This window comes from Tamandua tetradactyla, chromosome 10 (genome assembly GCF_023851605.1).
Source record: "Tamandua tetradactyla isolate mTamTet1 chromosome 10, mTamTet1.pri, whole genome shotgun sequence".
In the NCBI taxonomy this organism is placed as follows: Eukaryota; Metazoa; Chordata; class Mammalia; order Pilosa; family Myrmecophagidae; genus Tamandua; species Tamandua tetradactyla.
In genome coordinates, this window is record NC_135336.1 from 19,161,940 (window position 1) to 19,189,813 (window position 27,874).

The 27,874-nt window shown below is 38.9% G+C and overlaps 1 protein-coding gene across 1 annotated transcript in view; it reads left to right on the forward strand.

Annotated features, from left to right (window-relative positions):
* The first annotated feature begins 932 nt into the window (after nucleotides 1-932).
* The window catches only part of SNX4 (sorting nexin 4), a 123,758-nt gene continuing 96,816 nt past the window's right edge, over nucleotides 933-27,874 (forward strand). Inside the window, exon 1 of the mRNA XM_077118073.1 lies at nucleotides 933-1,094. Within this exon, the coding sequence (XP_076974188.1) occupies nucleotides 954-1,094 (141 nt within the window). The 5' untranslated portion in view covers nucleotides 933-953. The remainder of the gene's footprint in view (nucleotides 1,095-27,874) is intronic.

The following is a 27,874-nucleotide window of genomic DNA, read 5'->3' on the forward strand; positions in this document are numbered from 1 at the left end:
TTTAAAGTTTTTAAAGAGTTAAAGGAGATTAAAGTCTAGTTGAGAGAGTTAAACATATAATTAATTATAAAATAATATGAGAAAGATCATAATAGGTTTATGAACAAAGTGGTATTAATAGCTTGGAGGTGACAAGTCAGCTGAAGTTTTAGGAGATAAATGGAAATTTGCCACCAGGCCAGAGAAAGCATTCCAGGAGGAGTAAACTGATTGTAACTGCTTGAAATAGCTAAGTGTTTCCGCACAAAAATCAGTTTCTAAAAATTGATGACAAGGCCTTATGGGAGTAATCTCAAGTGATCACAATCTAGTACACCGGCCAGTGTTTCCCGCAGGGTTACTATGGTAAATGTCAAGAAACGGGTTCTGAAAATTCAACGAGTAATGTATATAGAAAATGATAGAGATCCCCAGGGCTTCATGAAACACTACGCTAGCACTCAAGCCCTGCTCGGGCCAAGGCTTCACTTCCCTCAAAAACTTGGAAGTATTATCTTTTGCTGAATGTGTTACTCAATCTGCTGAAAGTTAGTAATTTATGCCGCTGGAAGCTCTGCGGGAGAAATGCAACCATTAATGGCAGGCAAATCACAATCCGAAAGAGCGATGGTCAAACCACGGCATCCAATTTCTTTTGATTTTCAAATTGTTTCTAACTTGCCAATACCTACTTCTGGTCTTCAACGTTGCCTTGCCCTTCTCGTTTCCCCTCCTTCTACCAGGTCTCCCAGATTTATGGGGCTCCCGGTTTAGTACCTGACCAGTTCCTTTGCAGGCCCTTGGCACCTCCTTGGCACCTCCTTGGCACTTTCCTTTGCCCCTAGCCCCTGGGGCCCTCCGGGTCCTGCAGCCTGAGCTGGGCGGGACCCGACCGCGCGCGTTGGCCGCTGGCCGAGGGGGCGGCGCGGCACGGCGGCGCAGGCGCACTGGGTCCGCCGCGGCGTAGTGCAGCCATGGAGCAGGCACCTTCCGATCCCGAGCGGCAGCTGCAGCCGGCGCCCCTGGAGCCGCTGGGCTTCTCCGATGCTGGGCTGGAGGCTGCGGTCGGTGAGCAAGCGGAGGGGGCCCGAGAAGAAAGCACCGGGGACGGCACGGTGAGGAGAAGGGGCGGCGGCAGCCGCGGGGCCTGCGTCTGGGCCTAGCGGGCTTGTCTGGTCTGGGCAGGGCAGGGCTGGGGCTGGGCGTGGGCAGGTGGGCTCCGCCGGGGAGGTCCCGGGGCCAGGCGGAAGCGGGATGGAAAGACTGGGGCCACAGGTGCCAAGGGAGTGTTCAGTGGGAGAAAGGGGTCCCAGGTAGGGGGCCAGTCCCTGTGGAGACCAGGCGAAGGGTAGCGGAGGTGAGGGATGCTGGGTGCGGTTCCGCGGGCGGGGAGGCCCGAGACCCTCCGAGACTGAGCTGAAGGAGGTGTTTTCAGTGGTGGCGTAACCCGGAGGTTTGAACCTGAGGAGGAATGCTGATGTTTCAGAGAGTCTGGGAAGGCGTTGTGTAGGGGAGATGATTTAAATGGGAGTTCCTTGGAGCGTGTGGACAAGCGGTATTTGGGTAGGAAGGCAATGGGGAATTTGAATGAGGGAGGTTGGAAGAAAGTGTCAGGTTCAAGAGGAGGTACAAATGAAAGGGAGTGCTTTCTTTTTAAAGCGCTTTCATTTCAAAGTGTTTTCACTATATAATGTATGACCCAGGTTAACTGAAATTTGAACTAGTGAGGAAGTTGAAATTGGTCTCTCAATTTTTGCTCCACCTTAGACCTTTGTCAGTGAACATTACTCATCCAGTCGTTTTGCTTCTCTTTTCTGGAACACTATTACTGCTAACAAATAAGTCCATCCTTATGATAGATGGATAAAGAAAAATTAAAATTATTTGCTGACTTTAAACTGAAATACTCTTTAAGTTTAGAGACCAGACTCTAAGATTGTTTCAGATAGCCAGGAGTATGGGAGTTGAAGGTTTCGCCTGTTTAGGGAAATGTCTAGCTATCTTGGGTAACATGAAGACTTTTTTGGGTAAGCTTTAAGTTTTTTTCACTTAATTCTAGACTTATTTCTGGAGTAGTCAGAATCTCATAGTATCAGAACAATGTTTGTATTCTGTAATGCATAAAATTTAGCTTTTTATGCAGACTCCCACCCGTGACTTAATTTTTCCTTTTCAAAAAATGTATTGTGAAGTATAGCATTAAAAAAAAAAAAACAAGGCTTTTGGAAAATAATTATCAGTTTCTTTGATATATTCTGATCACAGCACCCTGCCTCCACCACAAAAGAAACCCATATTCAGAATTTAGTATTAAAATCCTTTTGCTTTTCTTTGTAATTTTACCATTTGTATCTCTAAATAATATATTTAGTTTTGCCCGATTTTGAAATTTATATAAATGGAATAATTTTTCTGTGACTTGCTTTCTTTGCTCAACGTTAAGCTTTGGGAATTCATCCAAAATGAGCTTAGTTCTTTCGTTTTTGTGGCTGATTGAATGCCATTTTATCAGAATTCTACAGTTGATTTTTCTCTTTTTCTATTTCTAAACATCAATACTATCAAGAACTTTCTTCTAGATAATCTCTTGGTGCAAATATCCAAGAGGCTAGTATGAATTTAGGAGTGAGATTGCTGGATTGTAGGGTAGTAGCATGTTCAGTTCTAGTAGGAAGTTCCAAACTGTTTTCCAAAGTGATTATACCAGTTTATACTTCCATCAGCAATAGCTGATGCTCTGCATCTTTAGCAACACTTAATATTTTCAGACTTTAAAATATTTGCCAATCTTGTTAGATATGCCTCTCTTTTTGTGTTAAACTGTTCGTTTTTAGATTATTTCAGAAGGTAAGAATCATATACTTTGTTGGCTGCATCATGAGTTTAATTTTGATTATAATAAAAATTTGGTAATTATTTTGTGAGAGCCTCAGATATTTAATTAACTGATATGAAATTGCTCTCAGAATGTAAAATCCATTTATATTAATTTAAAAGTGATTATAAATGTTTCTTACAAATTAAAAAAAAAACCAAAAACTCGGTTTACCATTTGAACACCTAGATATAGCATCATAAGAAGTTGTATTAGGTAGTACTAATAGAATTTCCTAATGTGTTAGGAAAATGTTTGTAAATATGTTAGACAAGTCTATCTGTTAATGCTCAAACTTATGGGGTTCCCTAAAACAACTCCTTAATTTAGTAATTTATAAACAGAAACAAGCCATTTAAGCATATTTCAGAATCACCAGGATTTTGAATACATGCACATGCTTAACTAAACTCAGTATTCCCTCACCAAACAAACAAACAAACAAGCACCCAAAACCTTAGAGGATAATCTACTCCTTCTCCTCTCTTTCTCTCCCCTCTCCATCCCTTCCCCAGTTGAGAATTACCGCAGTAGCCTGTTACTGATAGAAATGTGGTCTGCACAGAAAGGTAAGTTAGAATTGTGTGTGCTGTGCACGGTGGAGCTTTACTTTTCATTTAATTATCAAACTTACCCCAAGAGATAGGTAGTGGTGTTGCCATTTTGAAGATGGGGAAGCAGAGGTTCAAGAGTAATTTAGCCAAGCTAAGGAAGCTGGTCATTGTCAGCTGAAATTGGAGCCACGGCTCTTTCCATCAAGCCATGCTGCATCAGTCAAAAAAAAGAAAGAAAGAAAAAAGTTGAAAATAGCCTTGCTGCAATATTGTATTAGTGTGTAGTTAGGTTTACCTGTACTTTAAAAAAAAATAATATATTTTTAGTAGTAAAATGTGAATAACATAAAAAGCATTTCAACCATTTTAAGTGGACAATTTTTTTACATTAAGTACATTGACAGTACTATGTAACTTTCATCACTAACTGTTTCCATACTGTTTTCATCATCCCAAACCCAAAACAAAAAAACTTATTTAGTGATAACTTCCTATTCCATCCTCCTCCCATTCCTGGTAACCATTATTCTGTTTCTGTCCCTATGAATTTGCTTATTCTAAGTATTTTATATAAGAGAAATCATACAATATTAGTCCTTTTGTCTCTCGCTTATTTTACTCTGCACAGTGTCTCTAAAATTCATCCATATTGTGGCATACATCAACGCTTTTTATGGCTGAATAATATTCTATTGTATGGATATACCACATTTTATTTATCTATTCATCTCTCTTTTTTTTGAAGAGGCTTAATTTTTTTTATTACTCAGTCAATAACATGCATTGCATATGTCAAAATGGAACTATACCTGTTTCTCAATTTCTGTGAAAGACCCAAAGCTGAAAACAAAGAATGTTACAGCCCCACACATTCAAGAAAAATAGACCATACCACCCATGCAAAATTTGCAGACATTTAATTATACGCTTACTCTACTTCATTCCCCAAAATATAGCATTAGTTAAATGCATCAAGGATATATAATGAGAGTCTTAAATATTGAAGAGTTTGGAAGTAATGACTTTTTCCTTTTTCTTTTTTTAATACTTTTATTGACACATATTTGCACACATGCAGTCCATAGATGGTGTACAATCAATGGCTCACAATATCATCACATAGTTGTGTATTCATCACCAAGATAATTTTTTAGAACGTTTTTATCACTCCAGAAAAATTTTAAAAAAAAGCCTCATTCATACCATACCCCGTACCCCTTTCTCATCAACCACTAGTTTTCCATTTACCCAATTTATTTTATCCATTATCCCCCTATTATATATTTATTTTCATCCATATTTTTTTACTCATCTGTCCATACTCTGGGTAAAAGGAGCATCAGACACAAGGTGTTCACAATCACACAGTCACATAGTGAAAGTTTCATCAGGTGAACCTCAAGATTGAGGACTTGGCCTATTGATTTAGTTGTCCCCTATCTGAGATTATGAGAAATTCTCCAAATGGGAGGTTGAATATTTCTTCCTTTTTCCCCAGTCCCACAAGGGAATAGTGCTGATGTTTTCCTTTTGGACATAGCCCATAGCATGCAATCGCAGTTTTCCCCCTGTACTCTGGACTTAAACACTCTGTGTACACGAATCATACCTTTGATGTAGTTCTCGCAAAAACTTTATATTTCTAGTGTTAATAAGTGGGACACATAGGTCTGCACAACCCCTTTCAGTCTTGTTCATTTTCAACGTGGTAATTCTGCTTATAGACCCACTAGAGAACTAACTGCCTTTGCTTCCATCTATTCCTTTACATTGGAATTCAACCTCATTCAGTAACCGTTCACCCATCTCTAGTTTCTGTGTATCTCTAAGTCCCCTATATGGTTTATAAGCCTTTGATTTTACCTTTACCTGGTTATAAAAGTGGAATCATACAGTGTCTTCCTTTTGTGTCTGGCTTATTTCACTCAGCATTAGGTCCTCAAGGCTTATCCATCTTGTCATGTGATTCAGAACATCATTTCATCTTAACTGCTGCATAATATTCAATTGTGTATATATATATACACACACACACACCACATTTTGTTAATCCACTCATCTGTTGATGGGCATTTGGTTTGTTTCCATCTTCTGGTGATTGTGAATAATGCTGCTCTGAACATCGGTGTGCAAATGTCTGTTTGTGTCATTGTTTTCAGCTCTTCTGGGTATATACCAAGTAGTACTATTGCTGGGTCATAGGGCAACTCAATGTTTAGTTTCCAAAGGAACCGCCAGACTGTCTTCCATAGTGACTGCACCATTACACATTCCCACCAGAAGTGCGTAAGTGTCCCAATTTCTCCACATCCTCTCCAAAAGTTATAGTTTCCAGTTTGTTTAATGGCAGCCGTTCTTAGAGGTGTGAGATGGTATCTTTTTGTAGTCTTCATCTGCATTTCCCTTATAGCCAATGAAAACGAACATCTCTTCATGTGCTTTTTAGCCATCTGTATTTGCTCTTCAGAAAAATGCCTGTTCATATCTTTAGTCCATTTTATAATTGGGTTGTTTGTTCTTTTGTTGTTGAGTTGTATGATTTCTTTGTTATACAGGATATTAAACCTTTGTCCGATATGTGATTTCCAAGTATTTTCTCCCATTGAATTGGCTGCCTCATCACCTTTTTGACAAAGTCTTTTAAAGTGTAGGAGCATTTGATTTTTTTTATTAATTAAAAAAATTTTTTTTTAAATACCAAAAAACACCAAATAAATGCAAGCATTCTTCATTCCATTCTACATATATAATCAGTAATTCACAATATCATCACATAGTTGCATATTCATTATCATGATCATTTCTTGGAACATTTAGAAGGATTTGATTTTGAGGAGTTCCCATTTATCTTATTTTTCTTTTGTTGCTTGTGCTTTGGGTGTAAAGTTTAGGACGCTACCTCCTACTGCTAGGTCTTGAAGATGTTTCCTACATTTTCTTCTAGAAGCTTTATGGTATTAGTTCTTATATTTAGGTGTTTGATCCACTTTGAGTTAATTTTTGTATCGGGTGTAAGATAGGGGTCCTCTTTCATTCTTTTGGCTGTTGATATCCAGTGCCCAATTATTGAAAAGACTATTTTGTCCCAGTTCAGAGGATTTTGGGGAACTTGTCAAAAATCAGTTGACCATAGATTTGGTGATCTATTGCTGCACTCTTAATTTGATTCCATTGGTCAGTGCTTCTGTCTTTGTGCCAGTACTGTGCTATTTTGACCACTGTGGCTTTATAATGGGTTTTAAAGTCAGGGAGTGTTAATCCTCCCACTTTGTTCTTTTTTTTTAGGATGCTTTTACCTATTCGGGGTCTCTTTTCCTTTCAGATGAATTTGATAACTAGCTTTTTCAAGACTTCAAAGAAGGTGTTTGGAATTTTGATTGGTACTGTGTTGAATCTGTAGATCAATTTGGGTAGAATTGATATTTTAACTATATTCAGCCTTCCTGTCCATGAGCAGGGAATGTCTTTCCACCTATTTAGATCCTCTCTGATTTCTTTTAGCAATGTTATGTAGTTTTCTCTACGTCCTTTACATCCCTAGTTAAGTTCATTCCTAAGTACTTGATTCTTTTAGTTGCTATTTTGAATGGAATTTTTTCCTTAACTCCTCAGTTAGGTCATTGCTTGTACATACAGAAACATTGCTAATCTTTGCACATTAATTTGATATCCCTCCACCTTGCTGAATTTGTTTATTAGCGCAAGTAACTTTGTCATAGATTTCACAGGATTTTCCAATTATAGTATCGTACTTGCAATTATAGTATCATACATCTGCAATTAATGAAAGTTTTATTTCTTCCTTTCCAATTTGGATGCCTTTTTCTTTCTTTGTCCTGCCTGATTGCTCTAGCTAGAGCTTCTAGCACAATGTTGGATACTCGTGGTGACAGTGGGCATCCTTGTCACGTTCCTGATCTTAGGGGGAAGCTTTCAGTCTGTCTCCATTGAGTATAATGCTAGCTATTGGTTTTCCATATAGTTTTTTGTCATGTTAAGGTAGTTACCTTTTTTTTTTTTTTACATGGACAGGCACTGGAAATCAAACCCGGGTCCTCTGGCATCGCAGGCAAGTATTCCTGCCTGCTGAGCCACCGTGGCCTGCCCAAGGTGTTACCTTTGATTCTTATCTGTTGGAGTGTTTTTATCAAAAAAGGTTGTTGAATTTTGTTGAATGTGAATGCATTTTCAGCATCAATTGAGATGATCAGGTGATTTTTCCCCTTTCAATTTGTTAATGTGCTATATTACATTAATTGTTTTTCTTGTGTTGAACCATCCTTGCATTCCTGATATAAACCCCGCTTGGTCATGGTGTATAATTCTTTTAATGTTATTGTTGGATTTGATTTGCTAGTGTTTTGTTGAGAAGTTTTGCATCTGTGTTCATTTGGGAGATTGGCCTATAGTTTTCCTTTCTTATAGCATTTTTACCCAGTCTTGGTATTAAGATGATATTGGCTTCCTGAAGTGAGTTGGGTAGAGTTCCTTTTTCCTCAGTTTTTTGGAAGAGTTCGAGCAGGATTGGTGTTAGTTCTTTTTGAAATGTGTGATAAAATTTCCATGTGAAGCCATCTGGCCCTGGGCTTTTCTTTGTAGAAAGATTTTTTTTTTTTTTTAACATGGGCAGGCACTGAGAATCGAACCAGGGTCCTTTGGCATCGCAGGCAAGCATTCCTGCCTGCTGAGCCACTGTGGCCTGCCCTCTTTGTAGAAAGATTTTTAATGACTGACAGAATCTCTTTGCTTGTGAGTGGTTTGTTGAGATCTTCTGTTTCTTGCTGAGTCAGTGTACCTTGTGTGTGTGTTTACACAAATTTGTCCATTTCAGAAAGGGAGATAGCAGCGACCAAGATGGCGACTTAGCAATGTGCACAATTTAGTTTGTCCTCCAGAACAGCTGCTAAATAACCAGAAACAGTACAGAACAGCTCCTGGGGCCATGTCAGTGACTGAACACACAGCATACCCCAGTTTGGACCAGCTGGACTGGCTGTGAGCCCCCCCAGAACTGTTGAGTTCCCCAAGCCACGGCGGCCGGCACCCCTCCCCCACAGGCTGCTTCCCAGAGGGGAAAGGAAAGGAACTTCAGCAGCAGCAGGGGCTGAGCCGAACCAAATGCCAATTGTGGAATTAATTAACAAATTCTGGCTACTGAAAATAGGCCCCCAGTTCAGGTGAACCTGGTCAAAGTGGAGGTTGCTCATTTTTGCTCCGGCACCAAGGGAGCAGGGCTGACAGAAAAACGAACAAAAAAAGAAATAGAGGTTTTTGTGGCTGTGTTTCTACAAAGGCTTGACTGCCTTTGGATACAGCAGCAGGACTTCTCGGGCTGCAGCTGCCCCAAGCATAGGCAGAAACAAGCTCGTTTGAAGGCTTGTCTGGAGTTGGTGCCATCCCCAGGGGGAGGGGTGAAGTCCAACTGAGGAGGAATCCCTCCCTTAAGGAATTCAGACACCAGGACTTGATAATTTGAAGCCATTAAAACCAGCCTACAACCTTTCTTCAGGCTCCACCACGCCCCCAGAAGGGAGAGTCTACCAAAGTTAAAGGTACTGCATCATCTGTTGCTGGTGGGACCTGCAGGCAGACAAGTGCTACATACTGGGCTGGATAAGAAAAACAGAGTCCAGAGGCTTCACAGGAAAGTCTTTCAACCTGCTGGGTCTCACTCTCTGATAGGAGGCCAGTTTGGTCTGGGAAAATCTGGCTGGGTTCTATAATACCTAAGTAGACGCTCCTAAGGCGGGGGGTTGGGGCGGGGGAGGCACCATACAGGCAGGGCAAGAAATAAGAGAAGAAGATCTGAAAAATTCTCTTCTGTTAAACAAAACCTAAGCTAGAGGTCCAGAAAAAGCTGAACGGAATGTCAGAGAACAGATAGACAACAAAGTCATACAGCAAGAAAACCCTAGGTAAAAGAAGTGAAAGCAATCTCCAGAATAAACTAATTGAGGTAATTAAATGTCTAGATGCCAGGAAAAAATAACAAATCACACTAGGAAAATGGAAGATATGGCCCAGTCAAAGGAACAAACCAACAATTCAAATGAGATACAGGACTTGAAACAATTAATTCAGAATATATGAACAGACATGGAAAACCTCATCAAAAACCAAATCAATGAATTGAGGGAGGATATAAAGAAGGCAAGGAATGAATAAAAAGAAGAAATTGAAAGTCTAAAAAAAACAAATCACAGAACTTATGGGAAGGAAAGGCAAGGTAGAAGAGATGAAAAAAAAAAAACAACGGAAACCTACAATGGTAGATTTGGAGAGGCAGAAGATAAGATCAGTGAACTGGAGGATGGAACATCTGAAATCTGACAAGAAAAAGAAAATATAGGGGAAAAAATGGAAAAATACAAGCAGGGACTCAGGGAATTGAATGACAATATGAAATGCGCAAATATATATGTTGTGGGTGTCCCAGAAGGAGAAGAGAAGGGAAAAGGAGGAGAAAAACTAATGGAGGAAATTATCACTGAAAATTTCCCAACTCTTCTGAAAGACTTAAAATTAAGATCCAAGAAGTGCAGCGTACCCCAAAGAGAATAGATCCAAATAGACGTACTCCAAGACACTTACTGATCAGAATGTCCGAGGTCAAAGAGAAAGAATCTTGAAAACAGCAAGAGAATAGCAATCCATCACATACAAGGGAAGCCCAATAAGACTATGCGTAGATTTCTCAGCAGAAACCATGGATGGGAGAAGACAGTGGGATGGTGTATTTAAATTACTAAAAGAGAAAAATTGCCAACCAAGAATTCTATATTCAGCAAAATTGTCCTTCAGAAATGAGGGAGAAATGAAAACGTTTTCAGACAAAAAATCACTGAGAGAATTTGTGACCAAGAGACAAGCTCTGTAAGACATACTAAAGCGCTAGAGACAGATACGAAAAGACAGAAGAGAGAGGTGTGAAGAAGAATGTAGGAAGGAAGACTATGAGTAAAGGTAAAGAAGGAAAATTAGATATGACCTATAAATACCAACAGGCAAAATGGTAGAAGAAAGTACTACCCATACAGTAATAACACTAAATGTTAATGGATTAAACTCCCCTATCAAAAGACATAGACTGACAGGATGGATTATAAAACAGGACCCATCTATATGCTGTCTTCAGGAAGCACATCTTAGACCCAAAGATAAACATAGGTTGAAGGTGAAAGGTTGGGAAAAGATATTTCATGCAAATAAAAATCAGAAAAGAGCAGGAGTAGCTATACTAATAGCCAACAAATTAGACTTCAAATATAAAACACTTAAAAGACACAAAGAAGAACACTATGTATTAATACAAGGAACAATTCAGCACAAAGACATAACAATCATAAATATTTATACACCAAACCAGAATGCTCCAAAATACATATGGCAAACACTGAAAAGAGAAATAGACACATCTACCATAATAGTTGGAGACTTCAATTCCCCACTCTCATCAATGGACAGAACATCTAGACAGAGGATCAATAAAGAAACAGAGAATTTGACTATTACAATAAATGAGCTAGACTTAACAGACATTTATAGAACATTATACCCCACAACAACAGGATACACCTTTTTCTCAAGTGCTCATGGATCATTCTCAAAGATAGATCATATGCTGGGTCACAAAGCAAGTCTTAATAAATTTAAAAAGGTTGAAATCATACAAAACACTTTCTCAGATCATAAAGGAAGGAAGTTGGAAATCAATAATAGGCAGAGTGCCAGAAAATTCACAAATATGTGGAGGCTCAACAACCCACTGTTTTTTTTTTTAATTAACAGAAAAAAAGAAATTAACCCAACATTTAGAAATCATACCATTCTACATATGCAATCAGTAATTCTTAACATCATCACATAGATGCATGATCATCGTTTCTTAGTACATTTGCATCGGTTTAGAAGAACTAGCAACACAACAGAAAAAGATATAGAATGTTAATATAGAGAAAAAAAATAAAAGTAATAATAGTAAAAAAAACAAAAACCTGTAGCTCACATGCAGCTTCATTCAGTGTTTTAACAAGATTACTTTACAATTAGGTATTACTGTGCTGTCCATTTTTGAGTTTTTGTATCTAGTCCTGTTGCACAGTCTGTATCCCTTCAGCTCCAATTACCCATTATCTTACCCTGTTTCTAACTCCTGCTGGACTCTTGTTACCAATGACATATTCCAAGTTTATTCTCAAATGTCGGTTCGCATCACTGGGACCATACAGTATTTTGTCTTTTAGTTTTTGGCTAGACTCACTCAGCATAATGTTCTCTAGGTCCATCCATGTTATTACATGCTTCATAAGTTTATCCTGTCTTAAAGCTGCATAATATTCCATCGTATGTATATACCACAGTTTGTTTAGCCACTCTTCTGTTGATGGACATTTTGGCTGTTTCCATCTCTTTGCAATTGTAAATAATGCTGCTATAAACATTGGTGTGCAAATGTCCGTTTGTGTCTTTGCCCTTAAGTTCTTTGAGTATATTCCCAGCAATGGTATTGCTGGGTCGTATGGCAATTCTATATTCAGCTTTTTGAGGAACCGCCAAACTGCCTTCCACAGTGGTTGCACCATTTGACATTCCCACCAACAGTGGATAAGTGTGCCTCTTTCTCCGCATCCTCTCCAGCACTTGTCATTTTCTGTTTTGTTGATAATGGCCATTCTGGTGGGTGTGAGATGATATCTCATTGTGGTTTTGATTTGCATTTCTCTAATGGCCAGGGACATTGAGCATTCTTCATGTGCCTCTTGGCCATCCGTATTTCTTCTTCTGGTAGGTGTCTGTTTAAGTCTTTTTCCCATTTTGTAATTGGGTTGGCTGTCTTTTTGTTGTTGAGTTGAACAATCTCTTTATAAATTCTGGATATTAGACCTTTATCTGATATGTCGTTTCCAAATATTATCTCCCATTGTGTAGGCTGTCTTTCTACTTTCTTGATGAAGTTCTTTGATGCACAAAAGTGTTTAATTTTGAGGAGCTCCCATTTATTTATTTCCTTCTTCAGTGTTCTTGCTTTAGGTTTAAGGTCCATAAAACCACCTCCAGTTGTAAGATCCATAAGATATCTCCCAACATTTTCCTCTAACTGTTTTATGGTCTTAGACCTAATGTTTAGATCTTTGATCCATTTTGAGTTAACTTTTGTATAGGGTGTGAGATATGGGTCTTCTTTCATTCTTTTGCATATGGATATCCAGTTCTCTAGGCATCATTTATTGAAGAGACTGTTCTGTCCCAGGTGAGTTGACTTGACTGCCTTATCAAAGATCAAATGTCCATAGATGAGAGGGTCTATATCTGAGCACTCTATTCGATTCCATTGGTCGATATATCTATCTTTATGCCAATACCATGCTGTTTTGACCACTGTGGCTTCATAATATGCCTTAAAGTCAGGCAGCGCGAAACCTCCAGCTTCGTTTTTTTTCCTCAAGATGTTTTTAGCAATTCGGGGCACCCTGCCCTTCCAGATAAATTTGCTTATTGGTTTTTCTATTTCTGAAAAATAAGTTGTTGGGATTTTGATTGGTATTGTATTGAATCTGTAAATCAATTTAGGTAGGATTGACATCTTAACTATATTTAGTCTTCCAGTCCATGAACACGGTATGCCCTTCCATCTATTTAGGTCTTCTGTGATTTCTTTTAACAGTTTTTTGTAGTTTTCTTTATATATGTTTTTTGTCTCTTTAGTTAAATTTATTCCTAGGTATTTCATTCTTTTAGTTGCAATTGTAAATGGGATTCGTTTCTTGATTTCCCCCTCAGCTTGTTCATTACTAGTGTATAGAAATGCTACAGATTTTTGAATGTTGATCTTGTAACCTGCTACTTTGCTGTACTCATTTATTAGCTCTAGTAGTTTTGTTGTGGATTTTTCCGGGTTTTCTACGTATAGTATCATATCATCTGCAAACAGTGATAGTTTTACTTCTTCCTTTCCAATTTTGATGCCTTGTATTTCTTTTTCTTGTCTAATTGCTCTGGCTAGAACCTCCAACACAATGTTGAATAATAGTGGTGATAGTGGACATCCTTGTCTTGTTCCTGATCTTAGGGGTAAAGTTTTCAATTTTTCCCCATTGAGGATGATATTAGCTGTGGGTTTTTCATATAGTCCCTCTATCATTTTAACGAAGTTCCCTTGTATTCCTACCTTTTTAAGTGTTTTCAACAGGAAAGGATGTTGAATCTTGTCAAATGCCTTCTCTGCATCAATTGAGATGATCATGTGATTTTTCTGCTTTGATTTGTTGATATGGTGTATTACATTAATTGATTTTCTTATGTTGAACCATCCTTGCATACCTGGGATGAATCCTACTTGGTCATGATGTATAATTCTTTTAATGTGTTGTTGGATACGATTTGCTAGAATTTTATTGAGGATTTTATTGGTACTAATTCTTTCTGGAATGTTTGATAGAATTCACATGTGAAGCCATCTGGTCCTGGACTTTTCTTTTTGGGAAGCTTTTGAATGACTAATTCAATTTCTTTACTTGTGATTGGTTTGTTGAGGTCATCTATGTCTTCTTGGGTCAAAGTTGGTTGTTCATGTCTTTCCAGGAACCCATCCATTTCATCTAAATTGTTGTATTTATTAGCGTCAAGTTGTTTATAGTATCCTGTTATTACCTCCTTTATTTCTGTGAGGTCAGTAGTTATGTCTGCTCTTCCATTTCTGATCTTATTTATTTGCATCCTCTCTCTTCTTCTTTTTGTCAATCTTGCTAAGGGCCCATCAATCTTATTGATTTTCTCATAGAACCAACTTCTGGTCTTATTGATTTTCTCTATTGTTTTCAATTTCATTTGTTTCTGCTCTAATCTTTGTTATTTCTTTTCTTTTGCTTGCTTTGGGATTAGTTTGCTGTTCTTTCTCCAGTCCTTCCAAGTGGACAGTTAATTCCTGCATTTTTGCCTTTTCTTCTTTTCTGATATAGGCATTTAGGGCAATAAATTTCCCTCTTAGCACTGCCTTTGCTGCGTCCCATAAGTTTTGATATGTTGTGTTTTCATTTTCATTCGCCTTGAGGTATTTGCTAATTTCTCTTGCAATTTCTTCTTTGACCCACTCGTTGTTTAAGAGTGTGTTGTTGAGCCTCCAGGTATTTGTGAATTTTCTGGCATTCCGCCTATTATTGATTTCCAACTTCATTCCTTTATGATCCGAGAAAGTGTTGTGTATGATTTCAATCTTTTTAAATTTGTTAAGACTTGGTTTGTGACCCAGCGTATGGTCTATCTTTGAGAATGATCCATGAGCACTTGAGAAAAAGGTGTATCCTGCTGTTGTGGGATGTAATGTCCTATAAATGTCTGTTAAGTCTAGCTCATTTATAGTAGTATTCAGATTCTCTATTTCTTTATTGATCCTCTGTCTAGATGTTCTGTCCATTGATGAGAATGGTGAATTGAAGTCTCCAACTATTATGGTATATGAGTCTATTTCCCTTTTCAGTGTTAGCAGTGTATTCCTCACGTATTTTGGGGCATTCTGGTTCGGTGCATAAATATTTATGATTGTTATGTCTTCTTGTTTAATTTTTCCTTTTATTAGTAGATAGTGTCCTTCCTTGTCTCTTTTAACTGTTTTACATTTGAAGTCTAATTTCTTGGATATTAGTATAGCCACTCCTGCTCTTTTCTGGTTGTTATTTGTATGAAATATCTTTTCCCAACCTTTCACTTTCAACCAGTGTTTGTCTTTGGGTCTAAGATGTGTTTCCTGTAGACAGCATATAGAAGGATCCTGTTTTTTAATCCATTCTGCCAATCTATGTCTTTTGATTGGGAAATTCAGTCCATTAACATTTAATGTTATTGCTGTTTGGATAATATTTTCCTCTACCATTTTGCCTTTTGTATTATATATATCATATCTGATTTTCCTTCTTTCTACACTCTTCTCCATACCTCTCTCCTCTGTCTTTTTGTATCTGACTCTAGTGCTCCCTTTAGTATTTCTTGCAGAGCTGGTCTCTTGGTCACAAATTCTCTCAGTGACTTTTTGTCTGAGAATGTTTTAATTTCTCCCTCATTTTTGAAGGACAGTTTTGCTGGATATAGAAGTCTTGGTTGGCAGTTTTTCTTTTTTAGTAATTTAAATATATCATCCCACTGTCTTCTAGCCTCCATGGTTTCTGCTGAGAAATCTACACATAGTCTTATTGGGTTTCCCTTGTATGTGATGGATTGTTTTTCTCTTGCTGCTTTCAAGATCCTCTCTTTCTCTTTGACCTCTGACATTCTAACTAGTAAGTGTCTTGGAGAACGCCTATTTGGGTCTATTCTCTTTGGGGTGCGCTGCACTTCTTCGATCTGTAATTTTAGGTCTTTCATAAGAGTTGGGAAATTTTCAGTGATAATTTCTTCCATTAGTTATTCTCCTCCTTTTCCCTTCTCTTCTCCTTCTGGGACACCCACAACACATATATTTGTGTGGTTCATATTGTCCTTGAGTTCCCTGATACCCTGTTCAAATTTTTCCATTCTTTTCCCGATAGTTTCTGTTTCTTTTTGAAATTCAGATGTTCCATCCTCCAATTCACTAATTCTAGCTTCTGTCTCTTTAAATCTATCATTGCAGGTATCCATTGTTTTTTCCATCTTTTCTACTTTATCCTTCACTTCCATAAGTTCTGTGATTTGTTTTTTCAGTTTTTCTATTTCTTCTTTATGTTCAGCCCATGTCTTCTTCATGTCCTCCCTCAATTTATCGATTTCGTATTTGACGAGTTTTTCCATTTCTGTTCGTATATTCAGCATTAGTTTTCTCAGCTCCTGTATCTCATTTGAACTATTGGTTTGTTCCTTTGTCTTGTCCATATTTTCAATCTTCTGAGCGTGGTCCATTATCTTCTGCTGGCGTGTGGGCATTTAGTCCCATTTCCCTGGGTGTTGGACCCAACAGGTTGGAAGATTTTTCTGTGAAATCTCTGGGTTCTGTTTTTCTTATCCTGCTCAGTAGGTGGCGCTCCTGGCACACGTTTGTCTCACGTGTTTGGAAGGAATCCCCCCGGTCACCGTTCTCCGCGTCCTGGGGATTTCCTATCTAATTCTCTCAGTTGGTCCGGGGGGCCACGCGTGGTGGGGGCGCCAGCTGCCGCGGCTTGAGGGGACCCTGTGGCTCCTTTATTAATGCCCCTATTGGTGTTTGGTTGGACCCAGTCCCTGCCGCTGTCGGAAATTCCCTCCTCCCTGGAGGGGTGCCGGTCACCGGCCGCCACGGCCTGGGGAACTCGCCACCGGACCAGGAAGCTGCCTGTGGGGAAGGGGCACCGGTCTCCGGCCGCCGCGGCCTGAGGAACTCGCCACCGAACCACGGCTTGGGTAGCCCTCTGATCCAAAACTCGTAGCTGGTCCAGGAAGCCGCCCGCAAAAGAGGGGCGCCGGCCGCCACAGCTTGGAAAACTTGCCTCTCCGAGATTCTCAGCTGGCCCGAGAAGGAGGGATGGTGGTGCTCCGGCCGCCAGCTGCCGCGACTCGGGGAAGCGTGTGCCGCTCGGGGATCTCACCTCAGCAGAGTCTCGCAGTCAGTCTACCCAGTCCAGACTGGGGTACGCTGTGTGTCCATTCCCTGCCGTGGCCCCGGGAGCTGTTCTGCACTGTTTCTGTTCACCTAGTAGTTGCTCTGGAGGAGGAACCAAAACACGCGTACCTTACTAAGCCGCCATCTTCCCGTGAATCAACAACCCACTCTTAAACAACCAGTGGGTTAAGGCAGAAATTACAAGAGAAATCAGTATCTCAAGGCAAATGAAAATGAAAGCACAACGTATCAAAACCTATAGGATGCAGCAAAGGCAGTGCTAAGAGGGAAATTTATTGCCCTAAAATGCCTATATCAAAAAGGAAGGAAGGGCAAAAATCGAGGAATTAACTGTCCACTTGGAAGAAGTATTGAAAGAGCAGCAAACTAACCCCAAAGCAAGCAAAAGGAAATAAATAATGAAGATTAGAACAGAAATAAATGAAACTGAGAACATGAAAACAGTCGAGTAAATCAATAAAACTAGAAGCTGGTTTTATGAGAAAATCAGTAAGACTGATCGACCCTTAGCAAGATTGACAAAAAGAAGAGAGAGGATACAAATAAATAAAATAGAAATGGAAGAGGAGACATAATCACTGACCCCACTGAAATAAAGGAAGTAATGACAGGATACTATGAACAACTTTATGCTAATAAATACAGTGATGTAGATGAAATGGACAATTTCCTAGAAAGGTATGAACAACCAACTTTGACTTGAGAAGAAATGTACGACCTCAGCAAAACAATCACAAGTAAATAAAACTGAATCAGTCATTAAGAAGCTCCCCAAAAAGAAAAGTCCAGGACCAGATGGCTTCACACGTGAATTCTACCAAATGTTCCAGAAAGGAATAGTACCAGTTCTGCTCAAACTCTTCAAAAAAACTGAAGAGGAGGGAAAGCTACCTAACTCATTCTACAAAACCAACATCACCGTCATACCAAAGCCAGACAAAGATATTATAAAAAAAGAAAACTACAGATCAATCTCTCTAATGAATATAGATGCAAAAATCCTCAACAAAATTCTAGGAAATCGAATCCAGCAACACATTAAATGAAATCCCTCAGCCACTGAAACTTTAAAAAACAAAACAAAACCAAAAGAGATCCAAATTTGTCCATTTTATCTAAGCTGTCTAGTTTGTTGACATATAATTGGTCATAGTATCATCTTATGTTTTCTTTTATTTCTTCAGGGTCTGTGGTAACACACCCCTTCTCCTTTGTGAAATTGTTTATTTGCTTCCTCTTTCTTTTTTCTTTGTCAATTGTGTTAGTGACCCATCAATTATATTGATTTTCTCAAAGAACCAACTTTTTGTTTTATTGATTCTTTCTATTGTTCTTTTCTTCTCCCATTCATTTAACTCTGCTTTAATCTTTGTTATTTCTCTTCTTCTTTTTGCTTTCAGGTTTAGTTTGCTGTTCTTTCTCAAGTTCCTCCAGATGAGCAGTTAACACCTCAATTTTTGCTCTTTCTTGTTTTTGAATATAAGCATTTAGGGCAATAAATTTCCCTCTCAGCACAACCTTTGCCGCATCCCATAAATTCTGATAAATTGTATTCTCATTTTCATTGGTTTCCAGATAGCTATAGATTTCTCTAGCAGTTTCTTCTTTGACCCACTGGTTGTTTAAGAGTAGGTTATTTAATCTCCATATGTTTGTGAATGTTCTCGTTCTTTAGTGGTTATTAAGACCCAACTTCATTCCGTTGTGGTTGGAGAAAGTGCTTTGAATAATCAGTGTTTTTAAATCTGTAAAGACCTGTTTCGTGAACTAGCATATAATCTGTCCTGGAGAATGTTCCGTGAGCACTAGAGAAGAATGTATATCGTGTTTTGGGTGCAGTGACCTATATATGGTTAAGTCTAATTCATTTATCAAGTTTAACTTCCCTGTTTCTTTTTTTTTTATTTGAAAGCTATATCATTATACAATCATCTTCAAAACGTGGCTACTGGAACACAATTCCACATTTTCAGGCAGTTCCCTCCAGCCTCTCCATTACATCTTTTCATTTTTTATTTTTTTATTTTTAATTTTTTATTAATTAAAAAAAATTACAAGAAACACAAATATTCCCAACACATACACTCAGCAGTTCACAATATCATCACATGGTTGCGTATTCATCATCATGATCATTTCCCAGAACATTAGCATCAATTCAGAAAAAGAAATAAAAAGACAACAGAAAAATATAACAAAGAAAAAAATTTTATAGGCCATACCCCTTATTGATCCCTTTCATTGATCACTAGCATTTCAAACTAAATCTGTTTTAACATTTGTTCCCCCTATTATTTATTTTTATTCCATATGTTCCTCTCATCTGTTGACAAGGTAGATAAAAGGAGCATCAGACACAAGGCTTTCACAATCACATAGTGACATTGTGAAAGCTATATCATTATACAATCATCATCAAGAAACACGGCTACTGGCACACAGCTCTACATTTTCAGGCAGTTCCCTCCAGCCTCTCCATTACATCTTGGATAACAAGGTGATATCTACTTAATACATGAGAATAACCTCCAGGATAACTTCTCCACTCTGGAATCTCTCAGCCATTGACACTTTGTCTCATTTCACTCTTCCCCCTTTTGGTCGAGAAGGTTTTCTTAATCCCTTGATGCTGGGTCTCAGCTCATTCTAGAGTTTTTCTCAATCCCTTGATGCTGAAACTCAGCTCATTCTGGGATTTCTGTCCATGCTGCCAGGAAGATCCACACCCCCTGGTAGTCATGTCCCATGTAGACAGGTGGAGAATGATGAGTCTGCTTGCTGTGTTGGCTGGAGAGAGGGGCCACATCTGAGCCACAAAAGAGGTTCTCTTGGGGGTGACTCTTAGGCTTAATTTTAAGTAGGCTTGACCTATCCGCTGTGGGGTTAAGTTTCATATGAACAAACCCCAAGACTGGGGCTCAGCCTATAGCTTTGGTTGTCCACACTGCTTGTGAGAATATCAAGAATTCAACTTGGGGAAGTTGAGTTTTCTCCCATTCTCACCATTCCTCGAAGGGCGCTTTGCAAATATTTTTCCACTCACTGGTCAAATCACTCTGGGATTCATCATGGCATCACCTGGACAAACCAACAAAATCTCATGTCCTATACAAAGTTCCATGTACTCAAGGTGTTCAATCAACTATCTACATAAGTTATATTAGGAGATACACTAGTCAAAGTATAGATTTGTACCAAATAAACATTTTTTGCTTTAGTCTCACACATTAGTTGAAATTTTAAACTATTAATTACCATCTATTTTCAGCACACTGCAGTAATGACATTCTTTTGTTCTTCCTCATGCAAAAACATTTTTTAAATTTGTACATTTAGTCACTATCATTATACACTCTAGGCATTCCTAGATTACACCATCTAAATCTTTATCATCTTTCTTTGTGATTTCATTTATGCCCCAGCCCTCCTCCCTCTATCATTCTCATATGCAGCTTTATTCAGTGTTTTAACATAATTGTATTACAGTTAGGTAATATTGTGCTGTCAATTTCTGAGTTTTTATATTCAGTCCTGTTGCACAATTTGTATCCCTTCAGCTCCAATTACCCAATATCTTACCCTATTTCTGTCTCCTGTTGGTCTCTGTTACCAGTGCTGTATTTCAAGTTTATTCACTAATGTCAGTTCATATCAGTGAGACCATACAGTATTTGTCCTTTTGTTTCTGGCTAATCATACTCAGCATAATGTCCTTAAGGTCCATTCATGTTGTTACATACTTCATAACTTTATTCTGTGTTACAGTTGCATAATAATCCACCTTATGTAAATGTCACAGTTTGTTTAGCCAACTGTCTGTTGATGGACATTTTGGCTGTTTCCATCTCTTGGTAATTGTTAATAATGCTGCTATAAACATTGGTGTGTAAATGCCCATTTGTGTCCTTGGCTTCGTGTCCTTTGAGTAGAGACAACCTATAGATGGGTCCTGTTTTTTAATCCATTCTGCCAGACTATGTCTTTTGATTGGAGAGTTTAATCCATTAACATTCAGTGTTATTACTGCATGGGTAGTCCTTTCTTCTACTATATCGCCTTCTGGGTTTTATATGTCATATCTAATTTTTCTTCTTTTTACCTTTACTCATAGTCTTCCTTTCTAACTCTTCTCCACACCTCTCTCTTCTGTCTTCGTATCTGTCTTTAATGTTCCCTTTAGTATTTCTTGCAGAGCTGGTCTCTTGGTCACAAATTCTCTCAGTGATTTTTTGTCTGAAAATGTTTTTATTTCTCCCTCATTTTTGAAGGGCAGTTTTGCTGGATATAGAGTTCTTGGTTGGCAGTTTTTCTCTTTTAATAATTTAGATATATTATCCCACTGTCTTCTCGCCTCCATGGTTTCTGCTGAGAGATCTGCGCATAGTCTTATTGGGCTTCCCTTGTATGTGATGGATTGCTTTACTCTTGCTGCTTTCAAGATCCTCTCTTTGTCTTTGACCTCTGACATTCTGATTATTAAATGTCTTGGAGTATGTCTATTTGGATCTATTCTCTTTGGGGTACGCTGCACTTCTTGGATCTGTAATTTTAAGTCTTTCATAAGTGATAATTTCCTCCATTAGTTTTTCTCCTCCTTTTCCCTTCTCTTCTCCTTCTGGGACACCTACAACATGTATATTCGTGTGCTTCATATTGTCTTTCAATTCCCTGAGTCCCTGCTCATATTTTTCCATTTTTTTTCCTATAGTTTTTGTTTCTCGTCGGATTTCAGATGTTCCGTCCTCCAGTTTAGAAATCCTATGTTCTGTCTCTCGAAATCTACCATTGTAGGTTTCCATTGTTTTTTTCATCTCTTCTACTGTGTCTTTCATTCCCATAAGTTCTGTGATTTGTTTTTTCAGACTTTTCAGTTTCTTCTTTTTTTTTTCCTTGCCTTCTTTATATCCTCCCTCAATTCATTGATTTGGTTTTTGATGAAGTTTTCCATGTGTGTTCGTACATTCTGAATTAATTGTTTCAGCTCCTCTATGTCATTTGAATTGTTGGTTTGTTCCTTTGACTGGGCCATATCTTCAATTTTCATAGTGTGATTTGTTATTTTTTGCTGGCGTCTAGGCATTTAATTACCTTAATTAGTTTATTCTGGAGATTGCTTTCACTTCTTTTATCTAGGGTTTTCTTACTGGATGAATTTGTTGTCTATATGTTCTTTGACATTCCGTTCAGCTTTATCTGGACCTTTAGCTTAAGTTTTGTTTAACAGAGGAGAATTTTTCAGTTCTTGTTTTCTTGTTTCTTGCCCTACTTGTGTGGTGCCTTCCCCCCACACACACTTAGGAGGGTCTGCTTCCATATTCTAGATCCCATCCAGATTTTCCCAGACCAAACTGGCCTCCTATCAGGAGGAAAGAGTCACCTGCTTCGGTTTTCCCTGAGGGTGAGACCCAGCAGGTTGAAAGACTTTCCTGTGAAGTCTCTGGACTCTGTTTTTCTTCTCCTGCCCAGTATGTGGCGCTTGTCTGACTGCAGGTCCCACCAGCTTCAGATGATTCGGTACCTTTAACTTTGTCAGACTCTCCCTGCTGGGGGTGTGGTGGAGGCATAGGAGAGGTTGTAAGCTGGTTTTAATGGCTTCAAATTACCAAGCTCTGGTGTCTGAATTCCTTGATGAAGAGATTCCACCTCGGTGGGGCTTCACCCCTCCCCTGGGGAAGGCACAGGCTCCAGATAAGCCCCCCAAAGGGCTCACTTCTGCCTGTGCCTGGGGCAGTTGCCGCCTGAAAAGTCCTGCCGCTGTATCCAGAGGCAGTCAAGCCTTTGTAGATACACAGCCACAAAAACCTCTGTTTCCTTCTTTTTTTCCCCCCTTTTTCTGACAGTCCTGCCCCCTTGGCGCCAGGGCAAAAATGAGCAATCTCCGCTTTAATCAGGTTCGCCTAAGCTGGGGCCTATTTTTAGTAGTCAGAATTTGTTAATTAGTTCCACAATTGGCTTTTGATTGTGCCCAGTCCCTGCTGATGGTAAAGTCCTTTCCCTTCCCCTCTGGGAAGCGCCTGTGGGGGAGGGGCGCTGGCCACTGCAGCTTTGGGAACTCACGGTTCTGGGAGGTGCTCGCAGCTGGTCCAGCTGGTCCAGACTGGGGTACGCTGTGTGTCCGGTCACTGACATGGCCCCAGGAGCTGTTCTGTACTGTTTCTGGTTATTGAGTAGTTGTTCTGTAGGACGAACTAAAATGCACACGTTGTTAAGCCGCCATCTTGACCTGGAAGTCTCCCTCTGTTTCTTTTTTGATCTTCCATCTGGTTGTCCTGTTTATAGAGAGTGGTGTGTTGAAGTCTTCTACTATTATTGTTGAGACATCTTATCACTTCATTCACTTTTCCAATGTCTGTCTCATGTTCTTTGGAGCTCCTGATTGGGAGCATAAACATTTATGATTGTTATTTCTTCTTGGTGAATTGTCCCTTTAATTAATATATTGTGTCCTTCCTTGTCTCTTATGATGTCTTTACAGTTAAAGTCTATTTTGTCCGGTATTAGTATAGCTATTCCTGCTTTCTTTTGGTTACACTTGCATGTAAAATCTCTTTCCATCGTTTCACTTTCAACCTATTTGTAGTCTTGTGTTTACAGTGAGTCTGTTCTAAGCACGACATAGCTGGATTATATGTCTTAATCTATTCTACTAATTTGTATTTTAATTTGTAAATTTAGTCCATTAACATTCAAAATTATTACTGAAAAGGCATTTATTGGATCCACTGTCTTATGTTTTTTATTATATTTGTCACATCTATATATTCTTTTCCCTCTTTCTCTTTTTATTCTTCTGGTACTGTTCAATTTTGTGCCCTCCTCCAGACTTCGCTCTCCTGTATTTTTTTTCAACTGGCAGTACTCTGTTTAGTATTTCTTATAGGGCCGGTCTCTTTTTGACAAATTCTTTCAAGACTTGTTTGTCTGTGAAAATTTTAATCTCTCCCTCAGTTTTGAAGGACAGTTTGGCTGGGTACAGAATTCTTGGTTGGAAGTCTTTCTCTTTCAGGATCATATCACAAATATATCATACCACTGCCTTCTCGCCTCCGTGGTGCCAGTTGAGTAGTCTGAACTCAGTCTTATGTGGTTTCCCTTGTATGTAGTAGATTGTTTTTGTCTTGCCACTTTCAGAATTTTCTGCTTCTCTTCAGCATTTGAGAGGCTGATTAGTATGTGCCTTGGGGAAGGCCTATTTGTGTTTATTCTGTTTGGAATTTGTTGGGCTTTTTTGGCTTGTATATTTATGCCCTTTATAAGAGTTGAAAAGTTTTCCCCCATTATATCCTCAACTACTCTTCCTAACCCTCTACTTCTCTCTTCTCCTTCTGGGACACCAATGATTCTTATATTTGTGTGCTTTGTTTTGTCTGTCATTTCCCTGAGATCCATTTCCAAATTTTCCATCTTTTCTTTTTTTGCCATTTGGTGTTTTGAGTGTTTGAAATCAGTTCTCCCATGCTCTTTATCACTTATTTTTTCTTCTTTCTCTTCAGGTGTGCTGTTTTGTGCCTCTCATATGTGTTTTATTTGGTCCACAGAGTCTTTAACCTCTATGATAGCTGCTATTTTTCTGTTTATTCTTTCAGATTCCTCTTTATGCTCTTCTTTTGTTTTCTTGGTCTCCTTTATGTCATTAGTCATCCCAATTATTTTATTAAGCGGAGTTATATGAACATCTTTGGTTAGTTGTCCCAACATCTGTCTGGTGTTTTAATTTGGTCATTAGGCTGGCTGTATCTGTCTGTGTTGTGGTATGCTCAGTGATCTTCTGTTGTTTTCATCACCTGTAAATATCTTGATTGATATACTTTGGAAGTTGATTTCCTTCAGTAGTGTAAAGCCTTCAGTTTGTAGGATGGATGTATAGCAGGATGCAGGGTACGGAGCGGGGCACAGCAGTGTGATGTTGCATTGCAGCCTTGGTATAGGCACAGGTTGGGTGTGCTATGCTGTTGCCTGTGGACTTGGGCGTCCGGCATCCAGGGAGGATGTAGCTGAATCTAAGTCTTTTAATTGGGGAGTTTAATCATTAACATTTAGTGTTACTACTGTAAAGGCAGTAGTTTCTTGTACATTTTGTCTTTTGGATTTTATATGTCATATTTAATTTTTTTCTCTTTTTACTTTTACTGATGATCTTCATTTTTACACACTTCTCCAGATCTTTCTCCTGCCTTTTCTTATCTGCCTGTAGTGTTCCACTTAGAGCCAGTCTGTTGCTTACAAGTTGTCTCAGTGGTGGTTTGTCTGAAAATATTTTAATCTCCCCCTCATTTATTTTTATTTTTTTGTTTTTTGCATGAACAGGCACTGGGAATTGAACCTGAATCCCCGGCATGGCAAGCAAGATCTCTGCCACTGAGCCAGCATGGCCTGCCCTCCCCCTCATTTTTGAAGAACAATTTTGCTGTTTTAATTTGGTCATTAGGTCATTAGGATATAGAATTCTTGGTTGGCAGTTTTTCTCTTTCACAATCTTAAAGATATACCACTGCCTTCTCACCTCCATTGTTTCTCCTGAGAAATCCACACATGGTCTTATTAGGCTTCCATTGTGTGTGATGGATTGCTTTTTCTTGCTGCCTTCAAGATTTTCTCTTTCTCTTTGACCTCCCACAGTTTGATTATTAAGCTTTTTGGAGTATGTTTATTTGGATCACTTCTGTTTTGGGGTATGCTGCCCTTTTGGATCTATAATTTTATGTGTTTCATAAGAGTTAGGAAATTTTCAGTGATAATTTCCTCCAATTGTCTTTTTCCTTCTTCTTCCTTCTCATCTCCTTCTTGGACACCCACGACTTGTATATTCATGCACTTCGTGTTATCATTCAGTTCCCTGAGTCCCTGCTCATATTTTTCCTTTCTTTTCCCTGTATTTTCTTTTGTGTGTCAGATTTTAGATGTCCAATTCTTTATTTCACTAATCCTTTCTTTTGCCTCTTCAAATCTGTTATTGTTATAGGTTTCCATTGCTTTTTTTCATCTCTTCTCTTGTGCCTTTCATTCCCATAAGTTGTGTGATTTGTTTTTTGAACTTTCAATTTCTTCTTTTTGTTCACCCAGTGTCTTCTTTACATCCTCCCTTAACTCATGTGCTGGTTTTCTGTGTCCCCTAGAAAAGCCGTGTTTTAATCAAAATCCCATTTCATAAAGGCTGAATAATCCCTATTCCATACTGTATATTTGAAACTGTAATCAGATCATCTCCCTGGATGATGTGATTTAGTCAAGAGTGGTTGTTAAGCTGGATTAGGTGATGACATGTCTCCACCTATTTGGGCTGGTCTTGATAAGTTTCTGGAGTCCTGTAAAAGAGAGAACATTTTGGAGAATGAGAGAGATTCAGAGAGCAGAGAAGAACGACACAGCACAAGAAACAGAGAGACCCAGCCAGTGAGCTTTGGAGATGAGAGAGGAAAACACCTGCCGGGGAGCTTCATGAAACAGGAAGCCAGGAGAGAAAGGTAGCAGATGATGCTGTGCTCGCCATGTGCCCTTCCAGCCAAGAGAGAAACTGTGACTGTGTTTGCCATGTGCCTTCTCACTGGAGAGAGAAACCCTGAACTTCATTGGCCTTCTTGAACCAAGGTATCTTTCCCTGGATGGATTCCTTCGATTGGGCATTTCTATAGACTTGTTTTAATTGGGACATTTTCTTGGCCTTAGAACTGTAAACTAGCAACTTATTAAATTCCACTTTTAAAAAGCCATTCCATTTCTGGTGTATTGCATTCCGGCAGCTAGCAAACTAGAACAACTCATTAATTTGACTTTTTATGAGATTTTCCATGTCTGTTTGAATGTCCTGATTTAGTTGTTTCAGCTCTTGTATCTCATTTGAATTGTTGGTTTGCTCCTTTGACCGGGCCATATCTTCAGTTTCCCTAGTGTGACTCATTATTTTTACTGGCCTCTAGGCATTTGATTTCCTTAATTAGTTTATTCTGGATGTTGTTTTCATTTTTACCTAAGATTTTCTTGCTGGATGACTTTGTTTTCTATTTGTTCTTTGACATTCAGTTCAACTCATTCTAGATGTCTAGTATAGATTCCGTTTAACTGATCAGAATTTTTCAGCTCTTGTTTTTCCGTTTCTTGCCCTGTGTATATGGAGCCTTCTTTTGTTTTTTTTTTTTTGAGGAGGGTCTATTCAGATATTATAGACCTCAGTTAGATTTTCCCAGGCTGTATTGGCCCACCTCTCAGGGGTAAAGAGTGGCTGTTCTAGTTTGCTATCTGCCAGAATGCAATATATCAAAACTAGAATGGCTTTTTAAAAGGGGAATTTAGTAAGTTGCTAGTTTACCATTCTAAGGCTGAGAAAATGTCCCAATTAAAGCAACTCTATAAAAATGTCCAAATTAAGGCACCAACATTAGGTTACCATCACTCCAGGAAGGCCAATGAAGTTTAGGGTTTCTCTCTCAGGTAGAAAGGCACATGGCAAACATGGCGATGTATACTAGCTTCTTCTCAATCTCCAAAGATCTTTGGCTTCATGAGTTCTGTGATTCTTGTTGCTCTAAAAGGGGCTCTCTGCAAAATGTTTCTTTTAAAGGATTCCCATCAAGGCCTGCCTGGATTGGTTGTAGTCACATCTCCCTCTACTCAGAAATTAACACCCACAATCAGGTGTGTCACATCTCCATGGGAGCAATCAAAATGCTCCCAGGCAGCAATATTGAATGAGGATTAAAAGATATGGCTTTTCTGGGGTATACTACAGATTCAAACTGGCACAGTGGCCAACATCCTTTTCCCTGAGGATGAGACCCAGCAGTTGTCAGACTTTCCTAAGAAGCCTCTAGACTACTGCTTTTCGTATCCTGCCTATATGTGTTTCTTGTCTGTCTGTGACTTCCCACCAGTGTAAAGTGATGTGGTGCCTTTAACTTCAGC